At 37.0% G+C, this 19,658-nt stretch overlaps 1 protein-coding gene across 2 annotated transcripts in view; it reads left to right on the forward strand.

The window, feature by feature from the left end:
- The window catches only part of BANK1 (B cell scaffold protein with ankyrin repeats 1), a 159,668-nt gene that overhangs the window by 30,707 nt on the left and 109,303 nt on the right, over nucleotides 1-19,658 (forward strand). For both annotated transcript variants that reach the window (XM_076336811.1, XM_076336813.1), the window contains exons 3-6: nucleotides 2,852-2,917; nucleotides 14,522-14,670; nucleotides 15,842-15,980; nucleotides 17,998-18,140. In XM_076336811.1, coding sequence (XP_076192926.1) covers nucleotides 2,852-2,917; nucleotides 14,522-14,670; nucleotides 15,842-15,980; nucleotides 17,998-18,140 — 497 coding nt within the window. The remainder of the gene's footprint in view (nucleotides 1-2,851; nucleotides 2,918-14,521; nucleotides 14,671-15,841; nucleotides 15,981-17,997; nucleotides 18,141-19,658) is intronic.

Here is a 19,658-nt window from a genome sequence, read left to right on the forward strand (position 1 = left end):
ATAAAAAGTTTTATTAAAAATAAAAGTCAAATGACTAGAACATAAGCATTACTGCAACAGCATGTACTAATTTAATTTAATGTACTGTGATTTTACTGTTTATTTAGGCTATAATTTTTTTATTTTAAAGTGAATTAATGGATTTATCATCATTAGTCTGCTCTTTCAAGGTTGCAAGTGGACATCATCCAAATTTATGTCTTGTTTATGGCACAGCAGTCATCAGTCAATATTTAGTTGCAGTTGTGAGACTATTTCTAAAGCTTACAAATAATTTAAGTTTAAGACTTCCAGCAGGTATTTTGCAGCTAGAGCTGTAAAATGGCTGCGTCAATCTGTAGTCTTACATGTCCTTCATATAATGTATTATTGACTCTCGTCGGGTTTTGCGCTGTGGTTACCAATCATGATTACTGAAAAGTTATTATTGGAAGGTGTCTAGAGAAGTCCTCTGGAAGTGCATTCTTTGTATATTTTTTGGCACACAAGTGTTGTAACAAAATTGCTATTTGTAATTTCACTATGATGTATTTCCATTAAGTTAGTGTCAGCTTCTTGGAAACAGGATAAAATAAGAGTCATGTTATTTTCCAGATTAAAAAAATTGTAACACCTATCCCTGAAAAAAAATGAAGTGTAGCACCGATTTAAGTTCATGCTGAAAAAAAAATAATCAATATTAGGATAGCAAAAGAACAACTTTGTGTAGAATCAGGTTTTGCTCTTGGTAGGTTCTCTGTGCTTATTTAAATGGCTATGAGGACAGAACTTAGTCCAGAAAATGTTATTACAATTACAAAGTTAGGTGTTAAAAAGTCAAAAAGTTACAGGTACAAAGTAGCCTGTTAAGCTTTAGTTAGGACCCTTGTTCATAGCATTGATTGCCTTTAATTATGTAAGTGCATTCTTCCCATCCCCCCCTGCCAAGAACCTGCCCTCATTAGTACACAGGATAAATAGTGCTCGGTTAATTAGCAGTTATTTGATACTTTGTTTTGTGTTTGAGTTTGCGGTTGCATTATTTATGTATTGAATGCCATTCAAATCCTGTTGAGAAAACAGAATTATTAATTTCCTAATGTGCTTTTCTGTAGAACTCCTTTCTCTATTGAGTGCTGTCCAAACATTATTTTATTTTATCATCATTTTACGTACTAGTATTTAGCAAGATTAGGGTGAAGCATTTCTTCCACTTCGGATACCACTTTAAGACATTACTTTTCATAACACTTACCAGTATACAGTATTTTTTACATCCATATTCAAACTCCCTTTAATTTCAGATCTGTTTGTGACTGCTCAGATGTCTGCAGGTCAGCTGTAAGGTCTTTCACGGAAAGTGCAATACAAAACTAATGAGCACCTCTGAAAAGCATGTTTTAAAACCCTTCTAGCTTTTTGCCTCAAAACTTCAGGATGGGAACCCGAAATTACCTAAATTCTCTAGAGCAGCAGTCAGCTAATATCACTGTCCTTTCTCTCACCAGAATCCTCTCCTCATTCACTGGACTCTTGTTATTACAAGAATAACTGAATCAGAATACGGTAAACAACACCTTCTTTAAGTACAAAACCACAAGTCAATGCCAGAGTAGGTCGAATTTGTGCACTGTCCACAGTACAGATCAATTTAAAAGAAATATTCAACAAAATACTACAAAGGAGAGAGACTGCTTTTGAGTGTTTGGTTTTATGCAACCTTAATAAAGTCACTGTAAAGCAATTGCTTTCCCAGGCTCCTTTTCTCATCCTAGCCTTGGCTTCTTTACCCAGTGACTCTTACTTTTCAGTCTTGGTCCCTTGTACTAATATCAGTTATTCACTTCTGGAGCACCCAGCAAACAATATACATAGGATCCTGATCAGGATCCCACAGATGCTGTACAACAGCATGTTTGTTGAGTTAGCTGGATCTCACAATATGGAGCTCAAGCAGGCCTTATATCTCTTATGTTAATGTTACCTCAGATGTGGAAAAACAGGTGATAACTTGATCCAGCATAAAGAAAGAGTGGCATAGACAGATACTGCATAATATGGCAGAACGTCTCCTGGTAGTTATTAAGCCATCAAAATCATTTCAACAAATTGGAACTGACAGAGAGTTTTTTAGTATTTGACCAGTACTTTACATAATGTGGCCATTGCTTTTTTGACCCAGTACTGGGAACTCTGTAGCCAGATTTATTGTATTATCAAACACAGCCCTGCACAGTTGTCTTGTCTTCTAAACCCCAATGCCTGCATCCATTTTCCATTTCTCACTTTCCTGCACATGATTCTATTCTCCTTTCTTTTTCCCAACTCCTCTCCCATTGTTTGCTATATTGACTTTCAGGGAAAGTTCTTTTCTTTCTCAAGCCCACATTTCTTACCTGCTATAGTAAATTGAAAAGATCAGTCACAGGCATGTTTACTGAAAAGGGATATATACAATTCCATCTAAAGATCTCTCTAGGCTTGTTCCTCTCCACTAGCCCTTGTGGGGTTTTTTTATTATTTTTTTTTTCTATCTGCAAAACTGTAGCTTTAAAACAGTTTTCTCTTACATCTAAAATAACATACAGAATTTAATCTAAAAAAAGAAAGTGGAAGTTGGTGTCATGGTATTTCCTTATTTCTGAGGTTTTAGGTTGCTTGTCCATTTGTTTTCTTAACACTGTTTTATTTTGCCAATTTTTTCTTTTTGTTTTTCCCAGCTTGATTTCTGATGCTAACATCTTTCTTAGAGCAAACTAAACCTTCCATGAAACAATCAAGTAGGATCGTAATGATCACTGTCATCAGAGTTGATGACCAGTTAAAGATATTTCCAAGTAGATACCATTAAGGAATTATTCTTCTTTCCTAGGTAAGCCACAGAATGAAAATCCTGGAGACTCTTTGTCTTACATCTATGAAGCTGTTCTTGCAGACGGTGAGTTGAATTCTCCTTGCATTTACTTGAATAAAGCCAATGCTCTTCATAAAATTAAATTTGTTTAATTTCTTTTCTTACGTCTTGTCAGACATGAAAGGCAATAAACTAATTTTACCATAGCATATAGTTGTGTAGAGGAACATGCCTTCTTCTCAAACATCCACCCACACATCCATACCCACACATTCTTGTGAGGAGTGTGAAGAGGGGAGGAGATTCAACAAGGATGTTTCCTTTTTCCTTTAATTTCAGATTAGAGAAAAAGGAAGACATGAAGAGCTTTCCTTTTCTGTTCCCAGCATGAGTTTTGCTTGTAGTAAAGCGAGAGCTGATTTGAAATTTCAGATAGATCAGTCCTACTCGCATTACATTTGCAGCATCATCCATTGGCAGCCAGTGGTTGGGAGAAGCCCTGCATCATGACGTTAGCGCCTGCTGACATTTGTCATTCTGGTTTATTTATATTTGTGAAAGCCCATAGAGAGTCTTAGTAGGGAAAACAGACCGGCAAAATCTCCACTTGCTTTTAGTAAAGAGCTACATAACATGTTTCCTATACCCAGTTCTTCATTAAACAACTTTATTTCTGGGTTGACACTGTTGTGAAGTGATTGGCTTAACAGCACCAGCATGCTGACTGATGAAAAAGGACAAGTAAGTTATTCGGAATTCCTGGCATAGCAGTTCTGTGCTGCTGGACTCTGAGGTTACTGGCTCTGTGGGTCTGTTTTGCTGGCAAGGTGTAAGGGCAGAAGGATGCTGCAAGCTCACTGGCTCTTCCTTACTGGCACGAATTCAATATACATGTCAGTGATGTATGGAGTTTAGAATTTTAGCTTCTTCAGTTAATTTCAAGACACGAGCATCAACCTGTGTGCTTTTAAATACTCCAGTCATTCCTGCTTACCATGCTTTGGTTCACAATGCAGAACAATCTTGGAGCATGTGGATTGGATTCCTTTCAGATAAAATCAAAAAGGAAAGTGCACTCAGGGAGCTCACTGGGTGCACTTCAGACACTAAAAGGTGTGCATTCTACAGGTCCAGACCAGAGCTAGTTGGAAATATGCCCCTTTGAAATGTGTATTGTGTGGAAGGGAGTATTTAGCGCCAACCGTTTCTCTCTACTAAATCTTCTCCTATTAGATCCCCCTCCTTTCTGATAGGGACTGTATGTGACTCCCTTGGCATCTCGGGTGTACTGGTGTGATCTCAAGCAGAAAGCTGCTGTAAAGCCGCACTGTTTTATCCCTACAGACCTATTGTCAAGGTTTCTAAGGATGTCTCTTTTGGTCCTGTGTTGAATGTGCCATGGGTCAGTGCATTGAAGAAGTTTGTTGGTGTAAAGAAGGCTTTTTGTCATTACTGGCTCATCATCCAGGTGCTCAATAAGCTGGCATCACTGTTTCTCCTCATCATGATCATGATGTCCAAAAAATGAGACAGTAGAAGAGGGAATGGTCAGAGAAAACAGAGAATCCCAAGAAAAGAAAGGACTGGGGAAATGTTCCTCCAAGCTACTCCCGCTTTAAACCCTGACTCTTTTTATATGAATCCTTTTCTGCTTTTATATGGGGACTTGAAGAGCACTTTTAAGTCCAAGTTTCCCATCAGCTGAATGGTTGATGTTGTAGTAAAGTGAATTGACAATTTTTGAGCTAAGAAAGTCTTGCATTAAAAGCAAAAATTTCACTTGAAAGCTTTTCTGAAGTTGCCTGGACCACAGTTCTCGGTCAGCTTTTGGCAGTCATCTTGATCGCACTGACTGTGTGTAGCCTCTGCTGGTTAGTGATGTCTAGTTATTGCTAAGAGGACCAAAGAGATTTCTAATTGCTGTGAAGAGTGAAAGGGCCAACTAGAAAAGAGGGATTTCCCAACAATTGTATCCTGTATATGAGGTTAAGACTGACTCCCGAACAAGTGTAACGAAATACGTGGTCAACATTTCTTCAGTGGTGGTGCAACAGGGAGCAGTTATCTGATACCACTGCAGAACTTTGGAGGGAAAAGTAGCCCAAGAAGTGAAATGATTACAGCTTCCAAGATTCAGCATGTCAGTCTTTATGAAGCCAAGAAAGGTAAGATGGCAGCTGCAAATGAGCCAGTGTTTGTCCCCTGCAGAAAGTAAGTGAATCTTCAGGTAATCTTCAGACAGGGTTTGACTTTGGATGAATTGTGAAAAAATGTTTCCAGGGACTCTCTCTTCTCTTTGCTTATTCCTAATAAGAAGGAAGTGTATACAGTGCTAAACTGTATGTATGACACGAAACAGAAGTGTCAGGAGAAATTATAAACCAAGAAAGGATTTTTGCTAGAACCCTAGAAATTCACAAAAGAACAGCACTTTATGTAAGGTCTTAAGTGGAGACTGGCATGCTGAAAGCTGAAGTTTGTTTTGAGTATACAGATATTGTACAAAAGAAAGGATAGGCTGAGAGAAGATGGAATTTAGACTTGAACTGGAATGAAAGTTGAACAGATCAGAAGTGTAAAGCTAAATGAGAAATCTAAAGCAACAAGGGTGGAAAGAGCAGCGAGTGGATGACAGGGCATATAAAAAAGAAACCAAAGCAAACTATATCCAATAATGCAAAGATAGATGGGGAATGAGCAAGCGCTAACAATCAATAAGAAGTGATTGACTAAAGTGAATTGTGCAAGGCCTTGAGGGAAAAGGTCGATCAGTACATTGGAAAATGGAAAAACCATATGATCACTGAGATCCTTTGGGGAAATATGAGCTACAAGCAGATGTGAAGACAATTGATTTGCTAGTGAGTAATGGAAAAGATCCAGCTGTAGAATGCTAATCACCATGATATGAATGTATGAGGACTCATTCCTGTTAGGTGATAACTGAACAAGTCAGCTCTTTAGCCACTCACAAATGTTGTTATGTGTTTACTTTATTTCTGGTATCTCTATAAGAAAGATAGACTTACTTTTATTACTAGAAAGCTGTATTTTGAGAAATTCCCTTGTGGTTCCTCAGGAAATTTTCTGCTCCCCAGAGAATCATTATTTATAATTTGTACTAAGGTTGGAAAAGTGAAGCAGTCTTACTAGGATCTGGGTATACAGCCTTGTACCCACACAGATAAAATGTGAATGCCTTAATTGTGGAATTGGCATTCATTATTTTACCTGCAAAATAGACCTAACCTCAGATTTAGATACCCATTAGATGATACTCAGCTTTAGAAAAGGCTGTTCCCTTTCTGTGAAACAGCTTTGTCTTTTTTAACATTTACCATAAAGGCTTGTATCCCAGCACTAATTAACTGAACCAATTAGGGATGGGTAAGTGGAGCACAAAAAGATGATTTTGAAGTGTAATTGCTGTTAAACTTAGTAGGCAGACAGCTGACATATTTTGGCCCTGCTCAGAGGTCTCATCAAACTAACATATATGTGCATACAGTGTTACCTGTATCCTTTATCAAACTAAACTGGAGAAAGGCCAGCACTTCGTAACAAAATAGATGGCATCCCTTCTGCAGATAAAGAAGATCTATCAGAGTATCTCTGCTATGCTATTCTTTCCTATAATGCTATCTGAAATCCTATTTTAGTAAAATGTGCCTATTCTGGGGTCTAGGTGTTGGATTAAAGGACAGTGTCTTAAAAGATAAAGACCTCAGATTACTTTCCTATTCATAACCCTAACAAAAGGGAAATAATCAGGAATTAGAAGGCAAGCATGGTTTTCAGATGTGTCTAAAAATATCACTCTTGATTGTGTTCCTGAGAAAGCAGTGTACCTTTTAGCCTGCTTTAAGGGTCAATAGATTTTAGCTGTTTCAAACCAAAGGTGGGAGTAAATTGCAAAGCAGCCTGTCCCCTAGTGAGTCAGTCTTGCTGACAACTCACTTTTTTTTTTTTTCCCCTTTAATACCAAATGTGTCTGGCGTGAGTCTTTCTGCTGACAGCAGCTGTGGCAGCATGGCACAGGGAGACATGTGGTCTCTTAGATAGACAAGTCCCATGTAATTTAGAGCTGTACAGATCAAGAACAGCATCAAAAATTTCATCCAGGCATTGATAAGAGCCCTGTGCAGGTATTGGAGCTCTGCTGTCATACTCAGACTAAGATACGCTATTTGGTAAATTAGCTGCTGCAGTCCAAGCTAGGTTCTGTTACCAGACTGATTTAAGGGATGCTATAATGTGGAGTATATTGTCTTGTGTCAGTAAATGTTTGGATACTATTAATGATATGTATCCTGTACTTTGAGTAGGGCAAAGGCTGAGAATGCCCGCTACCAGCATCTCTCCCCCTAGCCTTTCCCAATGCAGTTGTTAAAGGACTTTTCAGTTATGTTAAACTTCATGACGTTCCAGCCATGTCATTTTTTGAACTTTGATGACTGTAAAGAATATTCTTCATCAAGACAATAGCTTCAAACATGGCCAAGACAAGAAAGTTTGGCTACTCACTAGTAGTTCCTTGAGGATGATATCTGTAAAAACTTAAACCCCTATTCAGCCTGAAATCTGAGCTTTTGGCCTGCCTGCCAGGTGTGCTTCCCTGAAGTATGACTTGACTCTAAAATGCTCCCCTCAGCTGTGTTCTTTTATATGCATGTAATTCAAAATGTAGCCACGTGCCACTTCTGTGTCCAAGCACAGTGTGCAATTTGTGCCAGGCCAGTTATAAGAGGCTTGAATTGTAGTTTAGAGATAATAGAGCCACTAGGCAGCTGCAGCTAGCCCCTTTGGAATAATAAGGAAGTTACAGGACCGTTTTATTAGGCAAACAAATTTTGGAGGTCGGCTCACAACCCTGGATGCCTCTGCTATCAGTCCTTTTGTCTTCAGTGGTAATTTGAGTCAGCGGCAGGAGGATAACCTGTCTCTGTTGTAACAGCACGTCCCAGATTTTGGGCAATGTTTGGTGCTGTATAATCCTTTGCTGCAACAGAGGTGTGATACCTCTGTGCTGATACTACGGAGAAATGGAACAAAAATGCCGAAGTGTTCTTAGTGTGGTAGAACTCCAGTAACTCTGAAGTGGATAGATGGACTCTTTAATAAAACATTAGGCTTTAATAACTGAGAACTGCTGGTGCACGCAGAGGGCCAGACTTCAGTTTGCTTCTCCCTGGAGAAGAGGCAGGATGAAAGTATGCAGAATGTAGAAACTGGAAATAACAGGCTTGGGCTCCATCAACAGTTCTGCTCAGCACCTAAATGACCTCAGCCAGGTAGTTATTATTTCCAAACTAATCAGTGTGCTTAATAGTTTAGAAACTCTTTGGGACAGTCTTACTATATGTCTAAAGCTCAGCAGAGTGGTCCTATTAGTGCTGCCGCTGGAGCTGAAAATCACAGATTTGATTGCAGTAAAAACAATAACATGAATTGATATATAGTAAAAGATAAACTTAGTCCCAAAAAGCCTCTAAATGTATGCATCCTAACCAAAGCACTGATTGCTGAGTTTAAGTCAAATCTTTCTTCCAAGCCACAGACCAGTTAGGAACTAGTTAGTTGTCATAGCCTTAGATTGCCTCTGAATATACAGTTAAAATAATATGAAAGTATATGTATAAAAAAATGCCTACCGTTTCATGCAAATTATTTCTTAAATATTATTGATAAATTCATGGTAAATTGCTTTTTGCTGTTTTGGGATTATTTGAAGGCAGGATTTTTTTTTGTTTTACTATCAGATCCAATATGGCTACACATAAGAAGACTTTTATATTGTGTTTAGATGCTTTTATGATGACTCTATTAGGCAACAATTATATCAGAGTGGTAAATTGTTGTGTACAAAAACATACCCGATAATACAAGAACAGGTGGGTATGCACCTTTGTAATCAAATCAATCTTTGCCTACACGTATATAGTAATGCATAAAACAATAGATGTGGGGGGGTTCCAGGGATTGCTCTGTTATGGGAGAGAAATAGATGTGAATGAAAATTGCAGCACCATTGGTTGCTAAGATGACATAAACACCAACTCCAAATATTCAGAAAAGGAAAAACTGTTCTTCATAGCTTTTAAAGGTACTGTCAGTTTGATACTTATTTGCAAGAAAAATTGTTCACCATAAATAAGAGTAATAGAAACATTTTGGAAACATAGGCAAAATAGGCCAACTCGCAGAAAGCTACTGTTTTTGACAGAAGAACTCAACCACACAGGAGAAACTGGGACTGAGAATGCTTTTAAGAAAAACAAAGATAACTCAATGTATTCGCAAAAGATAGATTCAGCATAGAAAGAAGCATTATTTAAAGCTTGTTCAATAATGAATATGTTTACCTTGGTCTGGAATTTATACATGATAGAAAACAAATGAAAGAAATTAAGATTTAAGTCAGATGTTTATATGTTTGAGAATGTATTTAATAATTTTCTGTGATTTTTAGAAACCTTTCCATTCCTAAGCCCTCTCTCACCATCAGTAAAATAAAACTTTTCAGCAGAGCAGAAAAGGGGATTTGCTTTGAAATCATATATTAGAAAGGGCTTATGGTAAAAATTAGTAACTCCCATGTTCATGCTGAGGAAAACAGGCTCGTTGAATGAAGCCCAGTGTGGTGGATGTTTTCTGCCTCTATGTTTCTCACAGCCTTTCTTGGGTCATTTATAGAGCAATTTATGCAGTTAGAGGCTGCCTTTCAGTCCCACTCTGCTGCATTCTCTGCTGAGTTCATACAGAATTTGCAAATACCCATACTTTAAGAGGATTAACTTTCATAAATGTCTATGATAAACTTATGGTGGATTGCAGGAAGAATATGATGTGCATAAGTCTTTTTTTCCTGATTTTTCCGCATTACAGAAGGTTGCTTTGGTTTTTTCCTGTATGGCTCTACTTTCATCCACATTTCTGCAGAGCACTCACATGTGTTTGACTTTAAGCTTTTGAATTGCAAAGTCGTCACTTATACACAAGCACCTTTTCAATTATGCTTCACAGAACCCAGTGGGGCTACCTCTGCCTTTACCTCACATTGTGCTGGGGAACGGTCCTACCATATTATATGGGATGACTCCTGCACTTAAATGATCTGCTGAATTTATCCTAAGTGATCTTCCCTGTAATCCTCTTTATTTAATCTTTGACACTGGAACACCCTGTCTTTTCTTTCACATGGCAAGTTGGCCACATGTGCTTGATTACCTTTCCATTCCTTGTCATCTGCCTAACCTGATTTGCCCATATTTCTTATCCTCTTATATGTTGTGTGATCTAGGGATAAATGAGGACCTTTTTTGTAATGCAGTTTCAGTTCTTAGGCTAGTATTGCTTTAGCAAGACTTGAGGAAGAACTGAAATTTGTAAAGCTAGCAGGCATTTTGCTTTTGTAAAACCAACTAAATTTTGGCTGTGAGATTCATTCCATGGGTAGCCTTAGAAAACACATAAATCTTTCATAAGTTTATGTTTTCTGCTATTTTTAATACCCCAAATCTGTCACATACATTGTTGACTCAAAACATGTAGCAATTACCAAGTAATCAAAGACAGAGACAATTTATAATCCTCATGTAGACTGCAATAGGGATAGTTAAAGAGTGTATTTGAAAAGTTAGAATTTGGGGGCGGAGGGGAGGTTGGATGTGGCATGAAAGTTGTTCAGAAGCCATGGTGAGGCATTAATTGTTGAATCCACAAGAGACTAGAGAGGCTTCATTAAAATTTCTCAGTTTATGCAAAGGAATGCAATTTCAAAGTCATTTCATGAATTCAGTTAGAAATGTTAAATTGAAAGCAATAATGCATTCCAAAAGGTTTTGTGTAAAGTATAGCAAATTGATGTATTGAAGTTACATGAATAAGAGAGAACATTGAAGTAAAATTGAAAACATCAGCACTGTGCCCAATTAAGTGAATAACTGTTACAGTAAACGTGTGTAATAGTTTATTATTTAAATATGAACTTAAATTTAAGATCAGTCCTTTCAATGTGACCATCAGCAGTAGATATTTGTCAAAAGTAAGCCAACAAAAGTAACCTGATGGAAATGGAGTGTTACCCTCTATAATAGACAATCATTCCCAATAGGACTGCCCTGAATAGTCAAGGGAAGATGATCAGATTTTCGTTTCTTTTTAGCTTCTAGCTCATAGTGCTGTCTAAGCATCATTAGATATAGTTAATAATTTCTTATACTTCAATCCTACAAGAAAGGGTCTGGTTTTATTCATCCATTATTTTAATCATTACTGCTACATTTTAAGAACCTCACAGATAGGTCACCATTATATAAAACGTTAAAAGAACACATTCACCAAGCAACAAATACTCTTCAATAAATCCTCTCTCTTAGATATTCTAGCATTATAATGATGTTCCTTTTACATTTCTTTTAAGCTAATCTTCATCTACAGTTGTAAATTCTTGTTAAATGATCTTTTTTCTGAAAGCCTTAGCAATTAGTGGACCTCCTTAGCCATTGCTTTCAGGTTAAAAGCAAGACTGTAAAGAGGATTCACAGTGAAGATGTCCAAAATTTAAGTGTTAAAAAGACCGGTACATCAGGCAACACCTTCTGCCCACATTAAACAAATAATGTCTATACATTGCTCCATTTGTGTTACTGGAATCTCATTACTGTAGTGTTAAACCCTTATGAGCTACATGGTTTTAGTTAATGCCAGCAAGCCAAGGCTTGCTTAATTTCTGGTATATTGCTTGTTCAGCATTTACAAATAACACTTCACGTGGTTGTTTCATGTTCCACATTTTAGGGCAGATAGTGCGCAACTGCTGGTAGGAATCTGAGTGCTGGAGATGGTGGCTCTGGAGTTTGGTTATTAAATATATAGTAGTGATAATATAGATCCCTGTTATTCTTGGACTGCTGTCCATGGCTTTCATTGATTGTCAGGTAGACCTGACATTTAGTGAAAGAGGTCTTGCTTGATAGTTTTTAGCTAATAAATTGCTAACCACTCTCACAGTCAGCAGGGGAATCCCTCATGCTCTTAAATATCCAAGTCTTTGATGTAAGAGCCACATTTCTTAATACTTTATCTAAACTCTAGGGCTGTGCAATCCCAATACTGTCTGGGTTGAAGTCCTGATATTGTAGTTATATATCACTAGGCATAATAAGAATATTAAAATGCAATTAATGTGGGAGGAAAATGTTACCGTAATTTAAACCGACTTGTTAGCACTAGCATTGACCTTCTCAGCACATAAATTATTGTGGACATCAAAAGGTGGAAGTAACTACTCTCATCTTTGGTAAGTAGAGTGCAGACTGTAGAAATAAAGCTGTCATGAACTTCACATAGATTAGAATGCAGCCACATGATCCTTGAAGAATGATCACTGACAGAAAGCTGACATCTGAGAATCCAGTGCCTCCCAGATTTGTTATTCAGTCTTTTCATTTTGTTAATCTGATAATGAAATGTTTCTTGTCTTTGCAAGACCCCTTTGCCTAAAGTGGCAGAAAAAACTTCAGTAGAAGCATGCACCTCATATGAGTTTTCTTCTGAAGTAAATTCTATGTGCTTAAGTATAAGATTTATGAGTGACTTAAAATATGAACACATAATATTCCCAAAGTACGTGCTGTGGGCATACAGTATCCTAACTGTTTTCCTCAGCAAGGGTTTAGGCCTTCCTTTTTCTGAAGGGTGGTACTAAATAAAGTCTAGTCTTCACAGAGATAATCAGAAAAATTAATGTACTTACTTTTTGAGCTGGATTAGTTAAACTGCATTGAATTGTGGGTGGATTCTCATTCAGAATCAAAATAGCCTTTGTTCGGTGTAGCCTATTTAACTTTCAAAATAAATTAAAGCAAATGGAATTAAAACTACTTCAATTCAGTAAAGTATGTCTACACATAGGTTCAGTGTAATTTTACCAATCTACACTGAATTCACATCTTAAATTCAGAATTAGTTTGCCTTAAAGGCATGAGAATATAAGCAGGACTAAGCTGGGAAGATTTTACTAGCTTGTGATGAACATTGAATCTGCCCACCTTAGGTGTTCAAAGAACCTTTAGCTTCCTCAGTGAAACATGGGCAAATGATACTTCTTTTTTTTTCTCCTCTCTTTTTTTCTTTTTCTGAGATCTCTCTAACAATCAAAGTACATCTCAGAAAAAGAAAAATTCTACATCAGACATAGCATACCCAAGTTTCTGTACTACGTTCCCTGGCATAACTTCACTTAGCAGGCACATTTATTATAGAAGTTGTTTATTAAATCTATGCTTTCTTAAGCAAGGCAAGGTTGGTAAGGAAAGGGAACGTTCTGCAGCAAACTGGTACATATGGGGGAAATAAAGGCAAGCAAGAAGTGAGAAAACTAATTACAAATTAGCAATACTGATGCTGAATGGGAAGAGTTCTGTGCCGCTTAGGAGCACTGTGTGGTTTGTGTACCTCAGTCACTTAGGCACTTTTGGAAAAAACTCAAAAATGGCTGTGGTACTTGTTTGAGCAAAGCCAAATTGCTATTGTTCTGTATTCTGCCCATCACTAATTTATATTAATATTCTACATCCATTTAAGACGAAAAGATGTGCCTGAAGTTATTTATGTCCTTGAGTGTAATTGACTGTGAGTGTTCCATAATTTACGGTAATACAAGATACTGTTGATGTCTCTCAGGAAATTTCCTACCAGCCAGTCAAGATTTTTTAACTCTGAGCTGCTTGGAATGATATCATTAATCTAACTAGGTGACTGCAATATGCTGGGTGATCCTGCGTGATGAAGAGCTGCTGCAGTCCTTTGAGATGGGGGGCAAGAGCGTTTTGTACAGGGTGATAGAGTGTCTGGAAAGGAGTAGTAATGATACAGTTGAGAAGTAGCAGGTGTGAAGAATAGCTTTTCTAAAACACAGGCTTAGTCAGAGCTCTGCAGATGCAGTTGTCAGTTCTTTTATATTTCCTCATTAAAATTCTGTGATTTGGTGAAGGATTCACTATTGCTCTTGGGCTTTTACTGGTACAGCAAAACAGAAAATAAAGTGGTTGCAAGCTATCTGTATGACTGGCGTAGCATTTCCAAATCCAGAATATCCTACACAAAAAATGTATGCCTTCAGTCCATCGTTTTGTCCATGAAGGAAGGCAAAGACTATGGAGTCTGTGTTAAGGAAATCTGTCTCTACTGTCGTAGTTACCTGGTCACAGGTATCACTGTCCTCACATAAATCCTTCCTGTAGACAGGTGGGCTGATGATGTAAACGTGTAGCATGTCCTTGTTTACATATAGGGAAAGCAAGAGAGGTAAAAATCCCAGTTTATCTCAGTGTATGAGGGTTTGTTCTTCTGAGATTACAAAACTGGCTGATCTCTGTGACCTCGTTGTCACGACAACTTTGGTCTAAAGGCCGTGTCCCTTTTGACTTTAGTAAGACGAAGCATATGAGCAGAGCCTGTTCATATAAATGACGGCTGCAGGATCAGAACTTCAGAGGCAAGCTCTTTATCAGAGGGGGAAACCTCACCACATTTACATGAAAAGGAATTTTGCCAGGCTTTCATACGGTGCCCCTAATCTGACTCCAAATGCCATATAAGTAATATGTTGGAAACCATATCATTGCCATGTTTTGTTGATCTGGGATTGTTAACAATGTCCTCATTCCACATTATTTATTTCAGATCACCAGACTAGCTCTGATGTTAACTTGTCAGATGTCAGGGGAGCATCAGAAAAAACAGACGTCAGTTTTAAAACAGAGGTACTTTCTGGAACATTAGAAACTAACGAGCAGTCGATATTGGTGCTTCCAGGAAGAGTATCATGTGAGGTAAGGTTTTTGGATGCTAAAGTCTTTGGGATAACAGTCAATGTTCTTCTCCTCTTCCTGCTACAATCTCATTCATACTATAACAGTTTTGAAAACAAATAGCAGATAAGGGGCCAAAATGAGAGTGCATCGAGACTGCAATGGGATTTATTTTGCCTTTGTGTCACATCCATGCTGCAGCCAAAAGATTTGCAAATAAAATAGATTTGAGACAGCCTCTGAGGGATTTTATCTCTGTTAGAATTATTTGACAGCTTGAGTAGGGATATTGCTGTCATGTGGACCTTGTAGTTTAGAGGGAACGTGTAGTCAGGCACTTCTTGAGAGATACGGAGTGTCTCTTGGCAATAATCCATGACGGGTATATGGGTATATGTATATGTGCCCATATGACGAGTTACACAAGTGCTTGTGTGAGCATATACCTTGTCTGATTTTAAATTCAATCAGAAATATTTATATATACATATCTGCATGCATATCCGATGAACAGAAATGTTCGTATGTGTTTGTTTTTAATCAGAGTTGCTGTGAGAAAATATGTGAAAATGTAAACAGAGGAAGTACAATATCCAGCACTGCATTCCTTTATAGAAGTAAGTGGCCAGGGTCAGATATGGAGGTTGCGGTGTACATGGAATGTCACATATTTTGCTTGCTATCTGTCTTTCAAAGATGACTTATACACATTATTTCATTGTTGAGATCGGTACAGTTCTAAGGGAGCAACTTTCCCTCTGGTTCAGGAGGCAGTAGAGGGGTATTGTCTCACATTACCTGCTGCTTCTCTTACTTTCCTGTCAGTTCACTGTAAGAGTTTAAATGAGTCTAAAGTATTTTAGGTTTTTCTTACTAGGCTGAATGTCATTCTTCTAGACTATAAAGTAGAATGGTCTCAGAAAATGTAACAATTCACCTACAAGTGCATTTAAAATACTGTTTTAAAATATTGTTAGGTAAGCTGAATTCAAAATACTACATTAATTGTGTCATTTATGTCAATAAAATACTAAAGGATATCACTGAGATGGCATCATGTTTTGGTACTATGATTTTTTTGTATCAAGCTGTTGGCAAAGGAACTTTCCTTCCAACTTATGTTTTCATTTGCATTTTACACTTCCAGTATAATTTTCTGAAGGACTAATGGGAATATATTTTAATTTTATAGAACCCTGGTGAAATATTCATTTTGTTGAAAGATGAAATAGATGATGAAACTTTAGAAATTGAATTCATAGCAGATAATCAACAAATTAGGACACAGCCAGCCTCTTGGAATAAGAAGGTCAAGTACATGAAAGCCTTAGGTAAGAAAAACATTCTTTACCTTTAAGTAAACAGAAAATTTTGGACTCCTTTCACTTTTTCTGATAAGTAGTTTCACTTCTCACTATTTTGTAGGTGTTTCCTGTACATGGGTTTTGCACACAGAACATCTATTAATAATGCAGAGAAGCAAGGCCTTGTGATTTATGGGAAACTAGGTTCTATTAGATTGTTTTTGTGTGGTTAAATGGCAGGTGGCAGTCTAAAAATGTCATTGATTAGTCACAGATTAACATTCTTCAAAATCACTGCCGTAAAATGCAAAGCTAATATTCTTTTCTTATTACTCTATTACTAAAATGTTTCATTTTATATTTAATGCAGTAAATTTGGTTATACTCCTCTCTATGACACAGGAAATAATTTCTTTGTTCATGTCCATGCCATTTCTCTGTATCACTCGGCTCTGCTGGTTTCTAATGATTTTTTTCAACTGCTCCATCACAACTAGTTGCCAACAGTTTCAACTAGTTAACAATAGTTTCTCTTAGGAGATCTGTGCAGATTTAAGGGCCACACCTATCCCCACTCACTTGATGTGAGTTAAGAATTAAAAAATTTTTCACCTAAGTATTCAGAGTGTAGCTTGCCACTGCACTGCATGCTGTGAATTCCCAAAGGAACTTATATAATATTTTATTCTAAAACCATTGCAGTACAACATTAGATAGGAAGAAATATATATATAGGCTACAGTTTTCAACAGTGGCTTCTTGGATCTCCGTTTGGGTAATTCTGTAGCCTGATTTTCATCCTCAACGCTGTCTTGAGATGATGGCCACATATGGCCTGAGAGTTCTTTATCACTGTGATGGTGCAGAGAGTTTGTTTTTAGATACGTGACTGGGAAGTACATGACCAACAGGAAACTTTCATCTGTAACTGGATTTCAGAGAAAGAAAGCTGAAATCCTCATTCACTGATCTTAAAAGATTCTTCCAGAATTATGCTGTGAGAACATTGTTGTTCACAGGAAGGTTTCTATAGTGGATGAAGAAATAAAATATGAACAGTAAATGAAATATTATGAAAAATTTGGCAGAGAGCTGCAGCCCAAGTTTAATTTTGTTTCTTACATCATTTGTATTTAATGCTTCTCTCTGTAGGCTTCTTTCTGTTTCAAAATCTGGAAAACTTGAAGTTTGGGAGTACCCTTTTTTAATAAGGGTCCAGCTCATCTGATGTTATAAGAAAAAAGTGTTTGGTGGGGGTTTGTTTTTTTAAAAAGGCATTTGGGCAGTTTCCATTTAAGTGATTTAAGGTGATGTTCTATTAATTTAGTTTCTTTGGCCCTATTATTCTTCTTCATTTTTAGGGTTGCCCATTTTTATCGCTCTTTTGTGGGCAGAGTTAGAATTTTAAGAAAACTGTGCTAGTGCTGGTATGGTACAGCAGGATGCCTGGCACAATGAATACTAATGAATTGTAAAATGTGCTCATAAAGAGGGCTCATGCTGCATACACAGAGCAAGTCATACTTAAGTAACAGACTATACAAATGCCTCTTTCCTTTGCTTTTACTAGGCAAACAACTGGAATGGAAGTAATTATACTGCAATTTCTGCAGCCTAATTCAAATCCAATTTTGAGAACCTTGCCTGCAATTAAGAAAAATGTTTCAAAAGATGAATAGCAATGCCACTATTTGTAATAAATGAACTTTTCCTTAATTTGTAGGCATAAGAGAGCTGATTATAGGTCATCAGTCTATCAAAGGAAAGTTGGAAATTTGAAGCATACTGTTTTCATCTCCTTTCTAACGTGAAGCAATACAATAGCTTTGTTTTATAAGTATTTTCTTTTGTCAGCTTTTTAATGTTAGACTGAAAGACCTGGATAGAAAACTGACTACACTGAATCATCTGTGGAATGCAAATCCAGTTCATCAACTCTATGCATTTTCTGTGATATTTTCCTGTTCTTCTACTCATTCCCTGAGACCTCTGGTCTGGGACTGTAAAATATTTTCAGCTACTGTTCTGATTTGTGTTTTATAAGATTTTCCTGCTGGCCCTGTATATGTAAATGTCTACTGTGGGGGAGTCATTAAGACCACAGCGCAGATCGAGTACTATACTGCACTAGAGGAGATTGAGCACATTTTTAAGAAAGTGGCTGACCCAATAGCTTTCACTTGTCAGGTAAGTTGACTTCTGCATTTTTAATTAAAAAAAAAAAAAAATAGTATGTAAGTGCCTAAATGAGCTAAGAGATAATACACAATCTTTTGATTGCACAGTAATGCGTAATGGCTCAATAATAGGCTCAGGATTACAGAGGCCTGTCTTTGAGATGTCTAGTTGTAAGCGAGTCAGGCAAGTGAAAACAAATTTTCTCTTTTTTTTGTTTTTGTTTAGAGAGTGATAACAAACATCCTTTCTGCTGTATATGCCCAATGAACAACATCCTGCATTAGAGAGGATGAAAATAATAACAAACAGTAGTGCTGTCCCTCTCTATTTAGAGTGTTCTTTTTAGTATGTTCTAAAACCAATAGAAGCAAGTAATCTTAAATCACATTGTAGTTGGCGGATTATTATTCATTCACCAGCCAATGGGATTTTTCTGGCATAGCTTGTGTGGAAGACAGTAGGTTGCTATTCATATAGAGTCCATTTACAGCTGCTGAATTATCATTCATATGGTTTGCTGGTTGCCATGCAGATTCTTTGCATATATTTAGAAGAATTCAGGTTTTGAGCTGGGTTTCAAATCAGCACAGCAGGCTGCAGTGCTCTGCAGCGTGCCTTTTGCCAATGGCACATACAAAATAATAAGAAAAGAAAACATCTATTAAGAAAGGACAGAATCTCAAGTATCATTTATTGAATGGTGGGTAGCCCAAGCAGACTTGTCATGATGTCTATATTGTAATTGCAAAGCCAGAACAAAAATAATAGTCTGTGTTTCCATTGCAGACAGTCTCATTTTCCTGTGACAAATATACATTATCTACCACCTAAGGCATTATACTCATAACGAAAGGATTAATAAAAAATGATGTATTGCATTATTAGTGTTCTACTAAGGATGGGGGTAGATTCCTTCCAAGTACAAGTCACTTCTGTTCTAAGAAAACAGGCTGTTGTGCAAGAAAAATAGTGCAACTCTAAGTGTAAGTGCGTTCTTAAAATCTTTATAGTATCCATCATTCTTTAGCCTGTATTTTGAAGGACATCGAAGTAAGCTTCTAACAGGTTTCATTTAAAATTTTATGCACAAGAAGTGTGTCATAATGATTAAAAAAATTATAATTAACATGGTAACCTAGATACCTACAACACGCGTGGTATTTCCACTGGAGAATTATTTGTGTTATTCAGGAGTTTGACCCTTCATTTAACCAGCATGACTAATATTTAGTAAGACACATGCAATTCAAATTATATTCAAATGTAAAAATAATTCTGTGCAGAGCAGTAGTGCACACCAGGAAATACAGCTGTAGTGTTATAACTATCAGGTATGTTTAACAATTTCCTCACCTTTACTCATCTGGATAATATGCAAGGGTTTAAATGAGGAGACACTGTTTGTCTGCTCTTAATTTTATTGTTTTGGCAACTGAAAAATTAATGCTGAGAATTTTTATAACCAGGTAAGTTTTACAATCCACACAATACCATGGCTGCTCTGTGGGAAAGTATACTAATGGTAAT

Source organism: Aptenodytes patagonicus, chromosome 4, assembly GCF_965638725.1.
Source record: "Aptenodytes patagonicus chromosome 4, bAptPat1.pri.cur, whole genome shotgun sequence".
NCBI lineage: Eukaryota > Metazoa > Chordata > Aves > Sphenisciformes > Spheniscidae > Aptenodytes > Aptenodytes patagonicus.